The sequence below is a fragment of the Homalodisca vitripennis genome, chromosome 4 (assembly GCF_021130785.1).
Source record: "Homalodisca vitripennis isolate AUS2020 chromosome 4, UT_GWSS_2.1, whole genome shotgun sequence".
Classification (NCBI taxonomy): Eukaryota; Metazoa; Arthropoda; class Insecta; order Hemiptera; family Cicadellidae; genus Homalodisca; species Homalodisca vitripennis.
In genome coordinates, this window is record NC_060210.1 from 27,080,922 (window position 1) to 27,105,388 (window position 24,467).

Sequence of the window (24,467 nt, forward strand, 5' to 3'; positions counted from 1 at the left end):
GAAGGAAAGTCTGTGTTCATGCAATTAAGCGCGGAAGAGGTAGGTTTGGGGAATACCACCATCTATCTCCTAAATTAAAATTTGACAAAGTGAGGTAAATCAGAATGGTGTTAACCACGTTTAGTTACATCCTCAAAAAAATTGAAAGCGTTTCTGTCAAGTTTTGGGGAAATTGCCATAGGCAACTATCCATGCCGAAGTACGACTAGTTATTTGTTTGAGGTGAGTTTATAGTGTCTTTTATTTTTGTAATAAATACTTATCAAAACATTTATTTCTAGAATATATCTTGCAAGTAGTTATACAATATAACACATCTAATAGTATACAGAGTGTTTCAAATTACCTGTAGAGTGTTTTAAGGTATTGTCTCTAGGACTAACTAAATCCATATTTTTGCAACATCTCAAGTTCATAAAATAAGTGGTATTTGGATTAAAAAATCAAAAAAAATGGTGGCTGTAGGATTGAAAAAGAGATTTTTGAGCAATAATCAAGTTCCCAGGCACAATACCTTAAAAATAAAAGGGAGTTTTGAAACAATCTATATTGAAGCCGTATAGTCATCACGTCTCACTCGTTTGACTCTCTCCACAGTGTGTAGTTTACTTCTTTTTGCTCTCTCTTTACTCTTTTGAACTCTATTACCATGTAGTTTGAGGCGTTTGTCCCATATAGCCCCTCTTCTAAAGACTTGAGTTATCAGTTCATCGACATCCATACTGCAAAGTTGTTTGTCTCTGACTGGTTTGGTCAACAGGAGCCGGAAAACAAGTACAAAACGTTCTTGCATGCTTGTCAGAACTTGTAGCAAGTGCTTGCTAGACGAGACAGGCCTTGTCTGTGAACGCACACGCTTGATATAATGTAGACTTTTCTCACGCCGGTTGGAGCTTGCAAGCGCTTGTAACCAGCTTTCTTTGTGAACGCACACTAACTGATTTCAGAAACTTTTCCTTGTAATGATAACAGATCCAAATTGCATAATTAAAATACAAGTGATATTCTTGACGATGTTATGCTTGAGAAAAAAATAAAGGCCATTGCAACTGAACTTCAAAAAGAATGAAGACTCTTGGTACTGTAGGGGAGTCTTGAATTTTTGTTGAAGATATCATTAGTTATGAACTTACATTGCTTACATTCCAGCATTATATGGTCCTCAATGTATGTTGAGGAAAGGCGTCAAATCTCAGCTCAACCTAACAATGGCTTCCAAGTTATACTATCAAATTGACATAAGGAGAGGATCAACTACTAACCCATTGTATGATTTACTTAGTATCAAATCAACATTGGGTCATGAAAATAAAGGTAAAGCATGTCATTTTAGGAAGATAAATTAGGACTAAGAAGACGTCTCTTTACACTTAACCTAGGTACCAGTGGCTTTAAAGTGACTTCAGAACCTCTAACAACGGCTGGGCAGACAAACTGCTTTCAAGGACAGGATCACTGCGGTCCCATCTAAGCAGCACCCACGCTAGACGTTGCTTGGTTTGGTTATCTTGTGATAACCTCTGTATCTGCTACACTTTGCCATTGGCAAATAGTGAGTTGCTTTTATTTATGAATGGTTGTACAGTATGACATGGCATCCAGATTTTTTTCAATTGAAAATCAACATCATTTTTCAAACTAGTAAAGGAGTGTGAGCTGTGTGCCATTGCAAATATTTTTTTCCAGATTGTAGGCAACAGTCAGATTTTGAAAAAGCTGACAGAAAACCATGCTTATGTTCTTTGATTGTAATTCACTGGAGTTGTAAAGCTAATACGTCATCCAGTTTTAGCTGGTAAAGTTGCGACAGCAAAATACCAGAACATCTGCCTCCGATTGATTCTTCCACAAACTACCATAGCTTTCGAGGTTACTTCCAAATAATAGTCTGGAAAGGCACTAGAGAAAAACCAAGAGAGATGAATAGGGTTGGAATCTACAAATAATTCTTGTTACTCAGTGACTTACCACCAGCTCAAAAGTACCTACTTCCTGCAAAGAAAACTGCGTTACCATACGATGCGAACGTAGACGTAACTCACTGTCCAGCTCATCAGATTGTAGGAGAGTTATCAAATAAATAAGAGCAATAAACCTATTTCTGATTGGGAATACCATAAAGGCAATGAAAAAGAGTAATAAATTTGAGGTTTTTACGTCTAACATGCAAAATAAACAGGATATTCAATATATATATATATATATACAGGGGTGCTGAAAAGTTCCGGGACGGTCTAATAACTTTTGAACTAATTACAATATAAGAACAAAAGTTTACATCAAGCTTTTGCTCATATAAAACTATTATTTTATGTATTTCACCATGATATCCTGCTTATGGGGGACGTCCCGCTAGGAGTTGGTGAAAATTCTTAAATAGAAGCATAGGTCGAGTCGTACATCAAATTAAAGCTCTTTTAATTAGAAACATTTTGGCGAAAATCTGACGTAAAACAGTTGACGCATTACAAAATGGCGGACACTCAAAGATTATAAAATACAGAATTTTTCAAATGCAAACATTCTGGTTGTTAGAGAAAACTGAGACACTTAATCTTTTATTTTACTTCTTTTACTTCAAATCACTTACCAAAACAGTTATAACAAATGTTCAAAGTGTTTGCCTTCAGTTTGCTGACAATATCCCAATCGATTGTAGAACGCTGATATCGCATTGTTTATCTGGAAATTCCTTATCAGCAGGTAAGGTTATTACCTTCCTTATCTGGAAGGTAATCAGCTGGAGCAAACAAGACCAAAAAGACAACAATGAAATTACCAGCTGACAGATACAGTTGTTTTATCAACTCAGTCACTTAGAAGTCTTCAAGCCCTAATTTTGCAAGTAGTTTCAGTAGTGCTAGTTTATTTTGCTATGGCGCTTTCCGAGAGAGAAAGAATAACTTTATTAATGATTCGCGGGTTTGGTGACCGTATTAGATCATGTGATGAGGTAAGGCATCTGTTTAATGAAAATATCTGGTTTCAGCAAGATGGAGCCCCTCCACATTATGGCGTACATGTAAGACATTTTTTAGACAATGTCTTTCCACATAAGTGGATTGGTAGAAGGGGAACAATAGAATGGCCTGCCCGTTCTCCAGATTTGTCCCCTTTAGACTACTTCTTTTGGGGCTACCTCAAAAAAAAGGGTTTAAAACAAAACCTCAAAATTTGGATGGGTTGAGAAACCGTATTGTAAGAGAAGCTCAGGGTGTTCCTGTCCAAGCTTTAAACAATGCGATATCAGCGTTCTACAATCGATTGGGATATTGTCAGCAAACTGAAGGCAAACACTTTGAACATTTGTTATAACTGTTTTGGTAAGTGATTTGAAGTAAAATAAAAGATTAAGTGTCTCAGTTTTCTCTAACAACCAGAATGTTTGCATTTGAAAAATTCTGTATTTTATAATCTTTGAGTGTCCGCCATTTTGTAATGCGTCAACTGTTTTACGTCAGATTTTCGCCAAAATGTTTCTAATTAAAAGAGGTTTAATTTGATGTACGACTCGACCTATGCTTCTATTTAAGAATTTTCACCAACCCCTAGCGGGACGTCCCCCATAAGCAGGATATCATGGTGAAATACATAAAATAATAGTTTTATATGAGCAAAAGCTTGATGTAAACTTTTGTTCTTATATTGTAATTAGTTCAAAAGTTATTAGACCGTCCCGGGACTTTTCAGCACCCCTGATATATATATATATATATATATATATATATATATATATATATATATATATATATATATATATATATATATTATATACAATAAAAATATACTTCTCCAACTTCTTCCTGGCCGACAGTTTGCCACCTCCTCTAGGATTTTCACGTCGTTCTATGTAGCATCATTAGTCGGGTTTTGACAGATTCCAAAACTCTTGCTGTCTGGAAGAGTATACGAGAAAGGGGAGCCCGAGTATACCGCAGGACACTGAGTTAGGCTATCCGGGAGATACATCAGACGGCAACCCCGTTTTGTGCAATTCCTAAGGGAGAGATCCATGGCTCACTTCGTTGAGACCTATACTGCGAAGGACGGATGCATGGGGACACCACCTGCAAATGGCGTTTTCCATTCAGCTGCCACCGTGCCGCCACTCCGACGCTGGCAGAGATGACCCTTCCTAGAAGGAGTTCCAACATCGCCCATGGTCCGTTAACTTGGAAGACGAGGCTGCGTAAACTTGACAAGGTTATCAAGTTGGTGTGCAAGGGGGTCTTAAATCTCCCACAGCGTGCCAGTGCGGAACTGGTCGCGCTCCCTCCTTCTTGGGGTAGAGCCGGCTTTCTGCCACTCTCAGACGTTGCTGACCACTCGGCTGTGGCTCACGCCTTCCGCCTCTTGATATCTCCGGACTCAAAGAGTACACACCAGTCACTTGAGGGAATCGCTGTCTCCAGCGGACCGCGGAGTCCCTCGTCTCTTATCTTAACGGTGAGCTGGACGGTGCCACGTACATCGAGACTACCTTCTCTATGGCCCGGGCTGCCTGTACCCGCCTTTTCAAGCGCGCCTTCCTTACCTTCGGAGGTGATGGTGTGAGGAAAGGCAAACCCTCCAACTTTCCGGCCCAGGGAAAGGTCGACCATCAAGGTAACGGCGGTTCCCGTTCACCCACAGGGAAAAAACAATTGTTTAATGAAGCAACGTTTACAAAGAGAGCTGGCCTCACCTGAATCATGTGATTTTTGAGAAACATAATAAAATACAATAGTAAGGCAAAGTATAATTCTTCTTTACACGTTTAGCAATAAATCAAATTTAACAACACTTACACAATCAAGAGCTATTTTGTCAATTAAATGTTGACTGATGAGTGATGCAAATCCATTAGTTACTTCCCTGGAGCCCTGAAGAAACTCCCAATCGTCTAGTGACGCAACGGGCGGGCACACTTAACGAATCATAATACTTATAGATGAGCCGCTTTGAAAGCGACCTGTTAAGTGAACTGTACGGAGGATGAGTGAAAGAAAGAGCGATGTGGATGTGGAGAGGGAGGGAGGAGAGAGAGAGAGAGAGAGAGAGAGAGAGAGAGAGAGAGAGAGAGAGCGGTCTTAATCAGCCAATTTAAAATATTAAATTATCAGTTATATATTTTATTTTTATTCTGCATAACATCTAATTGTAGTAACGAGTAATTAATATATACAGTCAGACGTATTAGGTTAAGCAGTGTGGGTGGAGAAGATATATAGTTTTACACATGAATATTGTAAGTCCAGGTCTGTCACCAGTAAGCCTGGTAACTTTCCATACTCAGAGCAGCTGCGCAGTTACTGGGTGGTAGACAAGCAGGAATTTTGCTGAGGTAGCGTCTGGTACACAACGCTGCTCCCTGGGTTCGGAGTGCGGAGTGGCAGTCGTGCCGGGTTTTTGGACGCGTCAAGCTCGCGTGAAATCGCTCTCTCGCTCTCTCTTCCGTTCTAAATTTGTAACTGTTGAACTGGTTTTAAATTATGTAACAACACTCAAATTGTTTTCACAATAAAGTGAATTGTTTTATTTGGCCAACCGAGGAGAGCATTTTTATTACAACAACCTGATTGATCCGGGCTAGTTTCCATCACCGTGTCCGAGTTAGAACCCGAGAACATTTAAAATTGAACTACGTGGGGTCGTCAGATATATCACCGTAGATTTTGAACTGTTAACGATAAAACCCTTTTCTTAATTTTTTACCTATTCATAATGGATACTGTAAATATAATTATATAGAAATAAAATGTGACATTACTTTAATCAGATACTACCCATTGCTTCGTTGATGTAGTTACCCTGGTTTAAGCTTAGGCACATTAATTACAGCTAGAACCAGATTCTGATTTGTGATTAGAAATTACCATTTATCATGAATTCATGAAAGATTAGATAAATAGTTCGTTATTTTACGTTATACATAGCAACATAATAAATATAGTATGTAATTTTTAATATATATTGAACATAAAAAGTAATTGCTTAACCGGGACTCTAACCAGGGTCTCTCACTTGCATGTTACCACTACAACAAAAAGTCCTATTTTGACAGTTTTTGTCACATATGTGTTTAAATAAGGAAACTATATATACATACATACATAGTTCGCAGGTGAGAGAAACGGCCAAATACAAAATAATTGAATTGTAAAAAGTAAGGGCTCTGTGGTTTAATGGTAGCAAATTAACACGGCAAGTGAAAGATCCGGGTTAGAGTCCCGATGGAGCAAATACTTTTTGTGATTCAATGTTTATTGATATGAAATTTTGTATATATATATATATATGTTGAAGGTTTGATCCACATTTTTTAAACATTCTGCATCTTGTATAATATACATAAAATACAAAATTGCTCTATCCCCCTTACTATTAAATATTAGTTTGTAGATATTTATCCCGGTGATCCTGTTGAATGACACTAGTTTTGAGAGGCGCGTTATTGAAAAAAATTAAATCAAACAAACATAGCCTAGCTATTCCAAATTTTATTTCTTTGCTCTAATTTCTATTATTTGCATGAAACGGAACACCGGAATGGAGGAATAGTCTAAGTCAAGTGATCTGTTGCTGTTCTGTGTGGATACATATTACATAGTGATATGAGCTGTCAATTAAATAAGACCAACAATGCCATGCCTTAAGTGTGTTACTTGTTTAATGTTTATTTAATATCTAATTAACTATTTAAAATTCTAAAGTTCGCTAAAAATGATGATCAGTCAAGTGACCAAAATTTTGTCTAGAACAGTGCAAACTGTAAGTATTAGCTTAAATGCATTAGGATTTTATTTTCAATCTAACCTTTTTTTGAAAATACCACGTCCTAAACTTAGGCCTAGCCTATTTTATTATATACCTTTCTAAATCATTGTTAATGTCACTACTGTTGCATTTTATCCTGAAACAACTTACTAGACCTTTCTGTTAAATTATTTTATAGCCTAGTATAAGCTGATATATTGTTTCATTTGATTCTATAGTCAGTTGTACCAGGTAGACTGAATAAGCAGCCTAGAGTCGTTATTCAGTTGTTTTCATCAAATGTTTTGATTGATTTTATCCAATGAAACTGAGTCACTTAAATCTATATATGTGGGTCTACTCATAAGCTTGGCCTAGTATATAAAAAAATTAACTAACTCACTGCAATGTAATATTTAAATTAATAGACTAGTTATGAACTAGTTATTTTAAATTTTCATTGTACAATACAAGTATTGTTTAGTATACAATTTTAATAATTCTTTGAAGTTTGTTTTTGGCGGTGGAAGGTTTGTGAAGGAAACAGGATTTATCCAGACATTTGCCATCGTTCAGTGATACAATATAACCAGTAACACTACATTTTGAGATCTGCAATCTGATTTCTTCCTCAGGTGAATGACTAAACAAATGCATGACTACAATCTAGTTTAAGTAAAGAAAACGTATCAGAGCGTGACACGCATAAGTAGAGAACAACAACAGCCATTTTGTGTGTCTATTCCATGCACACTAGCTCTATAACATGCACTTAATAAAAACTAAACACTAATTATTATAACTGAACTACAGAATATAAGTCACAATGGGTTGTATTCATAAAAACTAAGGATATCCTTCAAAGCACAAGGTAGGTGCATAATAAGCATTTCCTTTTTCCTGTATTTATTATGATTACTATAATATACTCCTAGCGCGAATAAAAGGTTAGCCAGTCTTGAGACCTGAGTGTTCAATTATTACTCTTTCTTTTTTCAAAAGCTTGTTATAATTTACCTCTGCACCAGCAGTAGAATTTCTAAATGGAGTCATGCGTCATGGTTGTAACCCATATCCGTCATCACCAAGTAGCAAAAAATAACTTCTATTTCTCAGTTGTAAAAACACAAATTTTTCAATATCCTGGAGTCCGGGCACAAATTTAGTATCTCTACATGGGTACAATCAACCACACCAATAGCTATCAGAAACAATAAGTATTTACTTTGCAATAACTGCTTTGCCTTCGTTATTTCAGGGTTGGTAGTTGGAAACCTTATCCATTCATTTGATAGTACAATATTGTCAACTACTGCAATGACAGTTCGAGAAACCGTAGCTTGGTTTACACCAAGTTCTTGACCGATACCTTTTTAATAGCCAGAATCATTAAGATAAAGTAAGCACACCTTCATTTTATGAACCTAAAAAGCTGTCTGTAAGCCATTTCACATGTTCTTCTTCAAAACGGTATAACATTTGGAAATCTTGAACAATTGTATTCAAACGGGGCTTATAACGTTTCATATCCCGCACATTCACAACATGTGCCATTAGACTGAAAATAAAAAAATAACCGTTCAATACAGACAGGTTGCTGACCAACCAATTCTACTACAGTAGAACCCCTCATATCCGGCCTCGGTTTTACCGCACCTCGGTTTATCCGGCCACTTCTCGGAAGCCAATATCGAAATTTATTTACCACGGCTTGCAGACGCGCAGTTGCACGCACTAGTCTCCCACGACTCTTGCGTTGTTTTGGTGTATCTATTTGTTTACATTTTCCTGTGTTGTCCTCAGTTGAGCTAATAGGTTTAACCTGTAAACAGTTCGTTGATTATTTCCAGTGCGGTTAGTACAGTACAGTACAATTGTTTTGTTTCGTCAAGTGCTGTGTACTGTAGGTTGGTTTATCCGGCCGAATCGTTATCCGGCCAGGGGCTCGGTCCCGTGGTGGCCGGATATGAGGGGTTCTACTGTAGTTCTATTTCTACTATAGTATACTGTGTCTCAAATTTGTATATAAAGTTTTATCAAAATCGGCTCGTACGTTTTTGAGGTACGGGTCCATCTATAGCGTTTCTCAGAAGTTGTCTTGTTAAATGAGTATAGGCCTGAAAATGTCTGCTATAATTGGTGATTATTATCATAAAACAAGGCTTTGTTCATTTAAAATCTTTATTTGTAGTATTTATCTCAAATGTTATTAAATATTTTTTGTTTAAGTTGATGAACTAGGTTAGGAATCAGTTAGGAACTAGATCCGGTTACTCGTTCATTCTATGGTTAGATCTATGGCCAGTTTCTCGTCGGCTATGCTTTTTAGTTTCAGTAAAAGCCAAAGTTTATGAATACCCATTTACTTTTTTAACAGCAAAAGGATATGCTTACTTTACAAGTATAAGGTTCTGCTTGACATTATTATAAATAAAAACAGAAGGATATCCTTGAGATTGTGCAAGTATAAGCATATATTTCTCTTTATGAATAGACTCAATAGGTCTGTTCCCACCGGCCAACCAAATAGAAATGACCAGAGGCCAATAGTAAATCACAATCATCAATGGCGGAAAAACACAATGCTCTGGTATGTTTTGTGTGCTTTAATCTAGATTGTAGTCATGCATTATGTGCGTTATGTAGTGCAGTCATTCACCTGAGGAAGACATCAGATTGCAGATCTCGAAACGTAGTGTTGCTGATTGTATTTTATCACTGAACGATTCGGAAAATCTTGTTTCCTTCACAACTCATTACAATGTAATATTTAGACTAGTAGGCTAATAGACTACTTATCATTGATGATAACTAAGATTGAATAAGTGAATGAAGAATTAGTTGGGTTTTTTTAATTTTTCCAGAAATAAATCTTTATAGATCCGTTTCTGTTTTGATAAATATATTGGTCTATCAGATAATCTGACCTTTGTTCCCTGCCCTCCTGGTCCACCCAGCTCACTCCAGTACATCATTCACATCTCGGTAACTTATTTCCATGAAAGCATTATCTAAACTGGTTCGTTCCTAGCATCATTGCTTGCACGATAATCACTTAGGCTGTTACTGGTTACTAAGTAATGTAATACCAGAAAGCCATTATGAGAACTTCAAATCATTCAACCAAGCTGTTACTAAAATAATAAGGTGTTGCTGGTAACGTATCCTGGTTTAATAGGTTACCACTGAATACAGTAATAGGTTACCTGTTACTGTCACTAATACAGTATTATTACACATCTGTAAGGGCTGTAAGTAAAATGGAGATTTAAGTTACATATGTTATTTGTGTCACAAGGTAACATACACTTATCCTTCAAAATACTAAAAAGTAACTAAATGTTACTCTGTTTTGTTTGTTACGTTTAAAGATATACATAACCTAAGTAGTTTTTTAGTCATCATAAAATTATTACTTTTTAAGATATAAAAACAGCTAAACTATAAGTTAATGTAATTTGAAATACCAATAACGTAATTTGGTTTCAGCAGTTATATTGAAGATTCATTAACCATGAATATTGATGATTCAATTGTCGTGGTGGCCGCATACCATACTGCAGCCTACCAAATTATCTATTAGAAATGCGTAAACTATTGCATACATAAGCATTCTAAATATAATGATTTACAATTAATTATTAGCAGATCTTGATACAATCAAAGTAAAACCATTTTGTATGGTATTTAAGTAATGGTTGTAAGTACAATAGGGATGTAAATGAGTTAACCTATTTGTGTTACAAGCTGTCAGATACATTTATCCTTCAAAATAGTAACAAGTAACTAAATAATACACTTTGTTGTTATATTTTATAAATACACAAAGCCTAGGTAATTTTGTTTTGATCATTGAATTATTACTTTTTATAGATATAAAACAAGTTTAACTATACAACACTACTTTATCACCATTTTATTTAATGTACCATTTTTATTTAATTTGTTTTGCCACCGCTTGAATTAAAACAATCAGTTTTATAGTAAAATTCAAGAATCAACAGACATTTATCCCTTTATCTTTTTTACATTATTCTTACTCTATATCTAAAATATTCAGCGTATTAATTAAATTTTATGTTAGTGGCTAGATACAAGTAGATCTACGCACAGGCTGATTATCTATCTAGGCCTTCCAGTATTGTTATATTTTGTTGTGCTACTTGTTACATTTCTTCTATATATGAGCTAGTCATTCAATAGTTAAAGATACAAACAGGTCTGGGGAGAAAACTGTTGGTAGGGTAGTTTTGGTACTTTTATAGCTTTAAGTTGGCATCACTGGGATAAGCCCTGATCAGCTGATTAACATTGTTGTTTTTATAACCTGAAAAAATACATTTAAAAAAATTTATTTCTTTGAAATAACAGCAATTACAAATCATTTTATTCATAAATGCAAAAACCCTATTGGGTTTGTCTGCATTTCACTAAATATACTAATTCAATGCTTTAAATTAATTTGTGGTCAAGTCCATGCAGTTTTATTACAAGAGTAAACACCTCACCAATAATGCACAGTTACAATATAACAAATAATAAATACAAATTTCAAATTAACATACCTAAATTTCTCAAGAAAAACAACAGTAATAATTAAGATTTATAAAAAAATACTTTAACCTAACAAAAATAAATAAATACTTAAGGATAACAATAACAACAACAACAAACAGAAGAAACCAATATTAAATATGCATAATTTAACTTAATAAAAGTATACCCAAAATCATGTTTAAATTTAAGATAAAATCATTCAAAGAACCACAAACAAACAAACAAATAAAGATATATATATATATATATATATATATATATATATATATATATCTATATATATATATATATATATATATATATATATATATATATATATATATATATATATATATACAGAGTCATCAAAAAAGGTGGCCTTAATTTTGATTTTTAATAACTCAGAATGCAATAAAAATAATTTAATTATTTTTACACCAAAGGATAGAATAAATCATAAAGTTTTATTTACATATTTAGTTTGTTTTGATGTGAGCTCCGCCTGTGGCACGACACACATCGAAGCGATACTTCACCTCTGTCCAGGTCCTCTTTATCATGTCAGGAGCCACAGTTGTTATTGCATCAGTGATTCGGCTCTTTAGATGTTGTAAGCACTGCATATTTTGAGTGTAGACAATGTTTTGACAATGTTTTTTATGTAACCACAAAAGAAAAAATCTAAAGGAGTTAAGAGAGGGCTCCTTGGCGGCCACGCAGGAGGACCACATTACCAATCCACTGATTAGGGAATTTTCTGTTGAGAGCTTCACACACAATAAGACTGTAGTCAGGCGGTACTCCATCATGTTGAAAAATAACAGTTATTCCTTTTTCCCTTTCAACATTATCAATTTGTTCTAACATGTCCAAGTAGTTAGTTCCAGGGATTGTGTCTTCAGCAATAAAAAAATGGGCCAACAACATGATCCTGCATGAAACCGCACCACACGTTTACCTTGGGTGAATCACGGACATACTTAAACACTTCATTGGGTTGTTGAGAACCCCAGATTCTACAATAAATCCCGTTGAGGTAATTTGGATCATAGTCAATGCGATTTAGCATCTCAGCAGCAAAGTCAACATGTTTAGGTCCATCTGCGGGCTTAATTTGATGCTGCTATTGAATTTTGTATGCATATAGTCTCAGGCGTTAATGAATCACATTTTGAAATGTGGTTTTTGGTATACCTAGTTCTAAACTGGGTCGAGCTATGGACTTCTTAGGGCTACGCAAGCACAACTGCCTAAAACGTTCCACATTTTCTTCAGATGTTCTAGGCCGGCCGGGCGATTTCTTTATGTCTAGACTTCCTGTGTCTTTGAACTGCGTATACCAACGAAGAATAGGTTTATTAGTAGGTGGGTTTTGTCGATAAGTTTTGTGTAAATGTGGTTGCACAAGAGTCACTGACTAAAATGGCGACAGTCAATGCGCGCCAAGCCTGCGCATGCGCAGAGCTCACTTCAAGGTCAGTCCAGTGGCGGAATTAAAACTCTAACAATTTTTCTGCATTATGACGTTTGTTTTGCACACATCGCTAAACTATTTCTTTTACAATAAAGAATCAAAATGAAGGCCACCTTTTTCGATGACCCTGTATATAACAATCATAACGGACTATCAATAATCAATAACATCAATTAATATAATTATGTACAATGGATCCATTTAGTATAATATGATCCCTGAAAAAACTATTAATGCTGCTACAAAGAAACTAAACAACAACAACCAGTAATATTAAATTTCATTTTTCCATAACAACTCTTTTAATGCAACTTTAAATAATTTACAACTACTAGCATTTTTAACATTGTTTGGAAGCATGTTAAAAACTGTAGGCACATAAACTTCCAGAGTTCTACTTCCATATTTGTTGCTGAATTTAGGTACAACAAGATAGTTTTTTCTAACCGAGTAAGCATGTGTATTTTTTATTTTGTAAGTGTCAACTCTTAAATAATCATTAATTATTACAAATTTAAACAATTTACTTATTTTTATTTGTTTAATTAAGGCAAGTCCAATTGAAAATTCCACTTTAGTTGAACAGCATTCTGTTATTCGTTTTTTACCTGCTGAAGGTAAAAAAAACCAGCAAATATATACTCTATAATGACTAAAGAGTACAGTGAAAATCGTTTGAATTGTGCAAATTTTTATAAGTGGGTAGATTGGTTCAAAAATGGCCGAGAGTGACTGAGAAACACCACCTTGGCCGACCAGTTGAAGTTTCAACTCCCTTTTTTTCTTTTTTTTCTTAAAAGGACAGTTTGTCTCCACGCTTAGTCCTAAAAGGACCTTTGCCCCTACCTTACTTTAATTTTGTGTCCTCAAAGTCCGAGGCTTTTGCAAAAACCAATCAGATTTGAGGACTCCTGTTCTCTGATATCCTTGGGGATGAGGAGATATGCTCCCAGGTATCTTTTTACTTTTTTTATTTTCTAAGATGGCAGGACAATCTAACCAAATAATTTTGAAGAACAGCGTACAATTGACAGCCAATTCTACTTGGATATGCTTTTGAACAAAGTGAACCCAGCCATGAGAGAGAAATGTCGTGGATCTCAGAGGAGAGGTGTGATTCTCCAACAAGACAATGCACGTCCTCGTACTGCTCAACTAACTCGAGAAACCATTAACAAAAAGGGGTTGAGAAGTACTGCCTCATCCCCCTTACAGTCCCGATTTACCACTAAGTGATTTCTACTTGTTTGGTCCGCTGAAGGAGGCATAGCGTGGTTTCAGGGTAACGAGGATATCAAGAAGTTAGTGTGGAAATTGACTCAAACACCAAGATAAAGAGTTCTTTGCAGCTGGTTCGAAAAAGCTTGTGGTCCGTTGGAACGAGTGCATAAAATGTTCAAGGGGATTATGTTGAAAAGTAGTGAAAGTGGTGTTTTATAAAAATAAATTGTTTCCTCTTTAGACCTGTTTGTCACTTTAATTATTGAATGACCCTCGTATAAGCTGCTGTATATATATATATATAAAAATCATAGCTATTTCATCTAATAAAAATTATGTATATGCATGTATAAACTGCTAGAATAAAAGTTATTCATTCATACTTTGATTTGAAATATCTTAAATGTAATTCGGTTTGACATTTTGGTTTCGGTAGTTTAGATTATCATGGAAATAACATATCTAAATTAGCAACCTGTATGTTTCAGGTAGGACGTTTTTCAAGTAATCCACAATCTCGATCATTGTTGTTAATACAGATGAGGTGTAAGCAGACCAGTACAGAAAAACGCTGTGAAGAAAAGCCTAAAAAGTAAGTTTAGGTTATTAGAGGTAGTAAAAGTATGGTTAGAAATGTTGTTTTTATACTAGTTTAATCTTAAAATTGCATCATATTAAATAGGTGATTTATATTTAAAAACACATTTGTAATATTTAATTTACATCCAATGGCTTTCACATTCTCTTTAAACTTCTTTTGTTTGTGTAATATTCTGTAAAGAGTATATATAGGAGAGGTAGTGTGAATGTAGTATTACCTATGCATTGTCATAAATTCTTTTCTCCTTTGATCAGTATATCCACAAATAATATATGTATTATATATATATTATAATAATTTAATTAATAATATATATGTATTATATATAATAATATATGTATTAAGTTTGCAGACTGGTGTCAAACTAAGGTTTAACACTGGTGTGATAAATTAAAAGAAGCTATGGTCATCCCAATACATAAAGGTGGTCTGAATAAGGAATGCAATAATTTTAGTGCGATATCTCTGCTTTCTATTTCCTCAAAGGTGTTAGAAAAAATAATGAACAAAATTTGTTCGTTTTTTGATAGTATTCATTTTTTTAGTCAAAATCAATTTGGATACAGAGCGAAATTAAGTACTGAACATGCTTTGCAACACTTCATGTGTGAAATTGACCACAATTTGAATAATGGAAAATATAAAACTGATTTATTTCTTGTTATTAAAAAAGCTTATGACTCTGTAGATCTTGTAATTTTATTGGAAAAACTTCAAAAAACCGGAATTAGAGGAGTGGCTTTTAAACTGTTTGAAAGTTATTTAGCAAACAGGAAGCAATGTGTAAAAATTGATTATTTTTTCATTGAAATGGAGTATATACCAAGGTTCTGTTTTGGGTGCACTTTTAATTTTAATATACATAAATGATTTTTGTAATGGTAAATTTAAAGTTAAACCCACATCATTTGCTAATGACACAGCACTCTCATACACGGAAGATAATATTATTTCCACTAAGGAAAACATTACTTTTGATTTAATGACAATACAATGGTGGTTTTCGGCGAACCATATGTTACTAATAAATATAGAAAAAACTAAATATATTATTTTTAGCTTATGAATGGAGGTGTGTTTTAATGAGCCATTAATGTATAAATGTGTTGAATGTTTATGTAAAGAATCCTCATGCAATATAAGTTGTAAGGAAGTAGGAAAAACAAACCATATCAAATAATTAGGTTTGATATTGGACCAAGAAGTAAATTGGAAAGTTCATATTGCAGATTAAAGCCCAAACTAAACATTGCAATAAGATATTTTATTTTTTACAAGACGTGTAATGAAAAATTTTAAGAATTTTATACTTATCATTAATTGAAAGTAGAATAGAATATGGATTAGTATTTTGGGCAGGTACTTATAATATAAATATTAATATTATATAAGTTTAACGAAAACATTTCATAAAATTAATAGTAGAAATGTCAAAAAGTGAACCTTTATTGTTCTTATTCAAAAAGTTAAAAATGTTACCTCTGAGAAATCTTTTTCTTTACAAAGTATTGAGGCTTTTTTACAATAAAAGTGGAAATAGTTATGCCTAAACCATGCAATATATTTTTTACAAAAACTTAAAAATTTTCTAGTACCCAGATTCTATAAAAATTTCCTAATTGTATAAAACAATCAAATAGTAAATATTTATTTTTAAAAAAATTAAAGAGTAGTTACCATTTTTAGAAGACGTGTATTATGAACATTTAAGTATAAAATAGATTTTTTCTTGTCCTTTCATAAAAACAGTCCATGTCTGTGTAATTTTATTTAATTTCACCAATGTTAATTTGATATAAATGGTATAATGATGTTGAGTGATAAGTTATTGATGTTATTATTTTAGCACCGGTATGTTTCTTTTTTAGTATGTATGAGTATGGCCAATTTCAGTAACATAGTATTTAATGTTAAAAATGTAACCTCTAAACAAACTTAGCCTTCTGAGGTCCTAAATTTTCTCGCCAGTAATTAAGAGGTCAATTGTAACGTCCTGTATTTTATTTTAAAAAAGGTAATATTTTTTTATTACGAGGGTCGTCCAGAAAGTAAAGAACGATTGCGCATCACGGGCGGCGCAGTTCACCCACCACCGCGGTAGATAGCTTGTTCGTTAGCCACACCTTCTGCCTCAGTGTGAGCTGAGTAGCGGTACCGTGAGGTCACGTTTGCGTCTCCTGTGAAAGTTTAAAATGGCGGCGTTAATTGAAAATCCCGTCAAGTGTGAACTGCGTAGTGTGATACGGTTTCTGAATGCACAGAATGTTCGACCTATTGAAATTTATAGGCAAATTAAGGCAGTTTACGGTGACAAAGCTCCAGTCAATGGAATGGCATCACTCGAATTCACCAACAAAAAACAGGAAAGAAAAACCAAATTTGAACACCAGGAAATTGATGGCAACAGTTTTTTGGGACCGAAAAGGCCTAATCCATGTGGAATTCATGCCGAGAGGCGAAACAATCAACTCAGAGGCCTATATCGAGACCTTGCATCGGCTTCGCCGCGCTATTCAGAACAAACGACGCGGAATGCTGTCGTCGAAAGTGGTGCTGATCCACGACAATGCTCGGCCTCATTGCAGTGCACAAACCAAAGCAGAACTCAATTCTTTCAAATGGCAAATCTTCGGACACCCTCCGTATAGTCCAGATCTGGCTCCGAGTGACTATCACTTGTTTCCAAAGTTGAAAGTGTTTTTAGGCGGAAAAAAACTTTTTGGGTGACGAAGACCTCAAAGAAGGAGTAAAAACGTGGCTTCATTCCTTGGCGGCAGAACAGTATAACGTCAGTATAGAAAAACTGGTGCCACGCTACAACAAGTGCCTTGACAGTTCCGGCGATTTTGTAGAAAAATAGAGTAAGTTTATAAGTATTTATAAATAAATTTTCATGCTCTTATCTTTTGTTTTTATTGACTCATAACAAAACGTTCTTTACTTTCTGGACGACCCTCGTAAATGACACTCGCTCATAGCACTGAGTATTATTTTATTTTACTTTCTCTAAGTAATGGTTATTTTTGTATCAACATGTTTTATGTATAATGTTTCCTTCTGTTTGTTTGAAAAAATGTATTTTGTGTTTATGGTAAATATGATGGAATAATGACAATTTATTGCAATATTCATTGTACACTATCTCACATTTCGTCAAATGTCTTTGGTGGGGTTAAGAAAATATTAATAATACTGGGTGAATAAAGTATTGAAATATGTACAGTATTACTATAATTAATTGAATAAAGCTAATTTCAGTATACGTTCTATTTAATTTCAATGTTTTCAGATCTGTTCGGCTATAAACCTACAAGAAAATTAATTTTGAACTCAAGTGGAAAATGAATATGTATTTTCTTACATTATAATCTAACTGGTCAATAATTCGTAATAGGTAATATAAATCAGAACTGTTTAGATCTCCCATACCGGCTCACAGATGTTCGGGGTTTGTCAGTGATAATCAGAACTGCTTGGCTCTGTCCTCATGTTTTCTCTGAGGTCGCTGATCAGCCTTATGTTTGGGGTTTTTCTGTGTTTGTCGTGGTCTGTAGAGAAGTTTGGTATTTTAACTTACTGTAGTTGATGCTGGTTGGTTGTAACAATTCATATTTAATATATTAGAGAAATGTTAAAATATATTTTTTATTTTGTTTTCAAAAGCTTGTGAATTATTTCACAGTCCATATTGCCATCATCATTAACAATGAAACCTCCAAGAATTCTGATAAGATAATGTGTGATAATAATGCCATTCTGCAATAATAGATAACATCATTGCTCTTAATTAGGATACTTTTGTTGTAAAGTTGAGTTGTAAAAAACGTCTCCATATTTTTTTGTAATAAAATAAGCAAAATTTTGAAATATTGAAAAAAAGTATGGTTTTACTTGTATGTATTTACATAATGAATTTTACTTTATAAAACACTAAAAAAAGCAGACTCTCATTATGAAATTAAATATAACCTTCCCTAGCAATGCATTCCAATTTCAAAAAGAGTTTCTAAAACGATGTCTGTAAAACTTCCAAACTTGGCCCCTCTTAAATTATTTTTTAGCGGTTATAGAGGAAAATATTGTAGTATTATGTGATATATCTCATTTTAAAGATATGATTGTAATAAATTCTATAACCACTTTCTAGTTTTTTGTAAAGCGTATACTTTTTGAATATTCAAATAATAAATCACAAAGTTTGAGGTTTTATTTCTAAATAACCCATAAAAATGTGAGAAAAAACAAAACCGTTGGATGTGTATTAATTATATCTTTAAAATTATACATCCTCCATATATCTGCAACTAAAATTATGGTTGTAAATTTGCATGAGTTTTATTTTGTTCTTAAGGGGCTGCAATCAAGATGGGCATCAGTACAGGTCTATGACAAAAATTAAATGATAGCTGTCTCTGAGACCAAAACCATAGATATTTTTTCAAGGAGTTTTGCTATACTATATATCATACTGGCTTCGCTGAGGTTCAGTGCAAAATTTCAAGTCTAGCTTATTTATTTATTGACAGATGGAATGAAAGAGAATGAGAATTACTTCAGCCTAGTGAGTGACACAGGCTTCAACGATGCTCAGGCAAATTACATGGTTGGACATTGAATTCATTCTTGTCTATGTAGAAATGAAGTTCATGCAAAACTTTTTATGATGGAATAAATCTTCTAACAGGAGCAGGAAACTTGTGACTGCAGCAACAATAGCAGTGGTAGGAACCACAGTAGCCGTAATCGCAGCCAAGAATGATGAGGAGTTTAGGGAATGGTCCAAAGAACATTTGCCTGCCCTGGACAGTTTAGTCAGGGTTGTCTATGAGGAGGAGGAGACTTATTGGGAGTTTTTGACCAGAACACATGAAGAGCTCACACAATGGTAAGTTAATGTATGAATATGTAATGTATCAATAATGAAATTGTTGAATTAGAGTATCTTTATTTATGCTACACAGTAATATTGCATAAGCTTTTAGATATTCTCTTAATCTTAAAGTAATATTAAATCATTCAAATCAATATTTAATTGACTGTAATGTAAATTGACAATAAAACATGTAAGAATAATTGGATTTTTTACATTTACTATCGTTGTATAGGGTCATCCAAAAGTGGCCACCCATGTGACTTTTAGATGGTTTGACAAATTGAAATACAAATTCTGGGAACTTTGTAAATTAACGATACATACGTTTTGGTGTATACAAAAATGGGGGTCAGCCCACTTGAAAAACTCCCAGATACCGATTATCATTGAAATCCGCATAAAAATGACTGGGGGATGAAGTATAACCCTTTATTTGTTGGTGCCATCCTGTAAATGAGTGGGTAATTTGTAAAACGTATCAAGTACACATTTCTTGAAAAACCTCCCACAAACCAAGCTTCGTCCAAATCCGTTTTTAAATAGCTAAAAATCTCTTTTTTCACCATTTGCCCCTCGCTATCTTTGAATGGTGGTAGATAAGCTATCCACTTCCGGTTTGCTCCAAAATGTTTCTTTTTTTATTTCATTTTTTATGTGCTGGGTTGCCATATGAAAATTTTGAATTTGGTTATGTTCCCTCCCGGGGAGGCCGTCCCCCAACATTTTTTGATACGCCATAAAGTAATTCTCATTAACCTACAAAGATCCCCAAATTAGTTTTTTAATTTGTCAAACCATCTAAATAACAGGGATGGCCTCTGACTTTTGGATTACTGTGTATGTTACGAAATGTATGTTTCAAGGCCTTAAATGTAGCCTCTTACTCAAGTGTAAATCACTGAATATATAAAACATGTACATAAATTCTACAACTTAGGGTAATGAAAGAAAGAAGCCATTGTTGGATAAAATTAGAAGAGTTGGTAGTAAATACAACATTAGAACCATGTTTGAAGCACACAATAATCTTAGACAAAGTCTCGTAAAAACAAAACCACAAAATGGCATACAGGATTCTAACAACTGTGTTTACAGTATAAAATGATCTTGCAATAGAGAACACATAAACGAGACAAAACAACCATTAAACATAAGAATAAAAGAACACAAATAGAATACATGAACAGAAAAGTAAAAGATTACACATCATTGTTGATCCAAAGACTATCATATGAATTGGGATGAAGCTAACATATTACCCAATTTAATTTTTTGAGAGGAAATTAATTGTGGTTTCATACATTAAATTGGCAAACCAACCGATTAGTCAACTATCAGTTGAAATCAGGCTGCTTTGGTTGTCAAGACTGAAAAATTAACTAACAATAAAATCTCAAGTATCAAACAGATTAGAGATTTGTAATAAACCAATGCAGAGTCACAGTATGGTTTTAAGATGTTCATCTAAAATGAATCAAAAAGCCCCACTCTGTCTGTCCTTTTTGTCGCCATTTTGTTTCTGCTGTGACGATCGCCATTTAATATTGGCCTCTGGTCAGTTCTATTCGGTTGACTGGTGAGAGCAGATCTATTGTTACCTGTACTCTTTAGTCCATTTTTAATATTTAGTTTTTATTAAGTGTATGTTTAGTGTGCATAGAATAGGTACACAACATGGATGTTGTGGTTCCTGACTTAATCGTGTCACAATACTCTGGTATGTTTTGTTTACTTAAACTAGATTGTAGTCATGCATTATTTAGTCATTCATCTGAGGAAGAGATCAAATTGCAGATCTTGAAATATAGTGTTACTAATTATTTTGTATCACTGAACAATGGCAAATGTGTGGTAAAATCCTGTTTTTTTTCATAATCCTTCCATTGTCAAAAATAAACTTCAAACAAAATAAAGATGCATTATTAGTTTAGATGGTTAATTCATATAACACTGATGGTAAAGTGACTGTGAAAGTTGGCATGATACTCACATTTCCAAATATTTAGAAACTCTTTCCTTGAAATCTTACAAAACAAAAATCCTCGAAACATAAATTTGCTTATTAAAAATGTGGATTCGATTTTGTTACAATCAATTAGAAGTTATTTTTGTTAACATATTTACTTATAACGATTCAAATATATACTTTATATTATGCTTTCAACGTTTTTGTACAACCAATGTCATAAAACCTCATAAAATATAAAAATCACATAATAAAATTGAGCATTGTCAGCCTCTTTTTAGTTTAGGCCTATGATAATGGAAAGATAACTTAGTTTTTGAAACGGAATGGTTATATCTCAATGTTTATTTATATAAATTATGGCAATTTAATGGTATATTATTGAAACCTGCACAGTTTAACTCAGCTATTTACTGATATAAACACTTTTTTAGGTTATTAACAACTGTTACTATCTTGCAGTTTTTCAATAATAATAATAATAATAATAATAATAATAATAATAATAATATTTTATTGCCATACAAAATTTTTACATTCATCGACAAAGTCAAAGTACAGCCAGTAGCCAAGTCAAACTTAGTTTACTAATCAAAATGTTAGTGTATATAAACTAATTTACCATAAACTATTATCATAAACTATTAACAACAATATCTCTTAGGGTTTCAAGATGATGGCCATTCAAATTTTGGAAAAGGAATGGTTTTATATATATTGTTTTCATTCATCTTTTACTTTATAAATGTAATTCCCGTGGTTTTCTTATAATTGGGTAAAATATTATATTTATTTTTAAATCATCAAAACGGGTTGCAGTGTAAGAAAGTTGTCAAAATTAAGAGACAGCAGTGAAAGTCTTAAAGCACCTCACCTAACAGGGGCATGAATTAATGTTATGTAAACTATTTATATAATTACAATATTTTCTTTAATGTGACGGGTTGTTATTCAATAGTTTATCATCAATGTCAGATCAGTATGAGGTGTGAAATCACTGTTATTTCTAACTGATTACTCCACAGTACCTAACAGTATTAGTATTTTTATGTACCTTATATAACTTAAATAAATGTTGATAGAACTGCTTATATTTAGCAATGATAATTTTAAATAGAGTCAATCCACTCACAATAATGTATTAATTACTGAACCTGATTTCTTACTTCTAAACAATATTATGCTAAGTTTTTAAGTTGTTAGTAGACCAAACTTCACTTAAATATGAATTTTTCTCCGAGCACCAGTAAATTAATTTTATAATTGTTTTAAATAGAAACTTCTGTTTCCTGTGATACAATCTTATATCTTTTATTTTGTCCGGATTTCATATTAGCTCAAATCTTAAAAATATTTATCTTTACACGTATTCTGTAAATGTTATAATGTTTTTCCTTTTCCAGGGTTAGGAAAATGTTGTATGATGCTTTGAAGAGCATGAAAGGTGGTGGTGAGAAGAAAGGAGGTGCAGCCATTTCGGAAGTCTGTGTAGAAAGCAAGAAACCATACAAGCGTAAGTTAACAAAACAGTATAAGACAACAATAGGCAAGGGCAGTAGGATTAGGTAATTGTGTAAACCACTATAATAATTAAATGTATTAAATTGAGATTTTAAAATAACATTTCAATCTTTATAAATATAAGTTAGAACTTTCGAATTGTATCCCATGATAACCAAGTATCCTCTCTTAATTCTTCCTCTTTTAACTGGCTATTATGTTTATAAAAATATTTGATGTGGTCAAAAATGTAATTTGGTTCTAAAATATGTATTATTTTAGATTTTGTACAGATATTCTGAATGAGTTCAAATACAAATTACTCATAACTATTTGTTTTTAAACTATAAAAAATAAGGTGTGAAGTATATTTTCAAGTTCAGAAGAAAGGAAAACATTTTCATACTAGATATATTGTATTTCTGTATACATAAATATATATAATCCAAAATTCCATACATTTATAAGTGTCATGTGATTTAACCAGACATTTAATTGATACATTTTATATTAGTATAGACAACTTTTATGGAGTTTATCCATAAATATGAAATAGCAAAAGCATCAAATTGGAAAAAGTAATTAGGAGTATCCTAGTCCATAGAAGAAATTAATATTGAGTTGATGTCAAGGTTTAAGAAATGAGATTATAAAACTTGACATTTACTATTTTCGCTTCATACAATTCATATGATAAAAATAATTGAAGCAAGCTTATATGCCTAAAAATAATTATAAGACATGGCTAAAACATTTTATTAACAATATACAAGTTTAAAGTATCACCCAAAGATCTTATTACTAAAAGGAATTTTGAATATTAAAAATTGCATCCGCACTACATTAATTAAAAAATTCAAGCATTATAATTTGAATTAGATGGGTTAGTTTATAAACTGTAACACATATCGATGGTTCGACAGAGTGAAAATGAGTATTTTTTCTAATTTTATTTATTTTAAAGGGGGAGGAGTCTCTCATACTGTTTAGATATTTACCCTTGGACAAATAATTTCACACAGATACTTATCAACTTTAGTCTTGTATTGAAATGACTATTCTAAACAATAGAGATACTACTGCAAAACCAATGTCATTAGTTGAAATTACTTTGTTAGTTTAGATATTCTAGTTTCTGGTTTATTACTTATTAGTATTTAATATTTTTTGTCTAAAACATGTGTATATTATGTTTGTTATAAATTATATTTCATTTTATTTTTAGCACCTGAATCTGCTTTTCTTGTAAAGAAAGACGAAGAAAAGAAAGGTTAGTATAGTACTGTAAAGAAAAAGTCTATTTTTATAATACACTAAATGCTAAACATTTTATTAACTTTTTACACAGGGATTTGTGATATACAGCAATTTTCTTTGGTTGTATTTTTTTTAATATTAAAGGTTATATTCTAAAAAAAGTCACACAGAGCCATGTCTGCAGAATATGGAGGTTGCGGCATCAATACAGTACGGTGTTAGACCAAAAATTCATGAACAAGCAATGAAGTGTGAGCAGGTGCATTGTCATGATGCAAAAGGCCAGATTGGTTTCATCAAATAT

At 33.1% G+C, this 24,467-nt stretch overlaps 1 protein-coding gene across 1 annotated transcript in view; it reads left to right on the forward strand.

Annotated features, from left to right (window-relative positions):
- The first annotated feature begins 6,447 nt into the window (after positions 1-6,447).
- Positions 6,448-24,467, forward strand: part of LOC124359075 (MICOS complex subunit Mic60-like) — a 51,297-nt gene continuing 33,277 nt past the window's right edge. Inside the window, exons 1-5 of the mRNA XM_046811494.1 lie at positions 6,448-6,750; positions 14,455-14,558; positions 19,252-19,452; positions 22,810-22,919; positions 24,132-24,176. Of these exons, the coding sequence (XP_046667450.1) occupies positions 6,703-6,750; positions 14,455-14,558; positions 19,252-19,452; positions 22,810-22,919; positions 24,132-24,176 (508 nt within the window). The 5' untranslated portion in view covers positions 6,448-6,702. The remainder of the gene's footprint in view (positions 6,751-14,454; positions 14,559-19,251; positions 19,453-22,809; positions 22,920-24,131; positions 24,177-24,467) is intronic.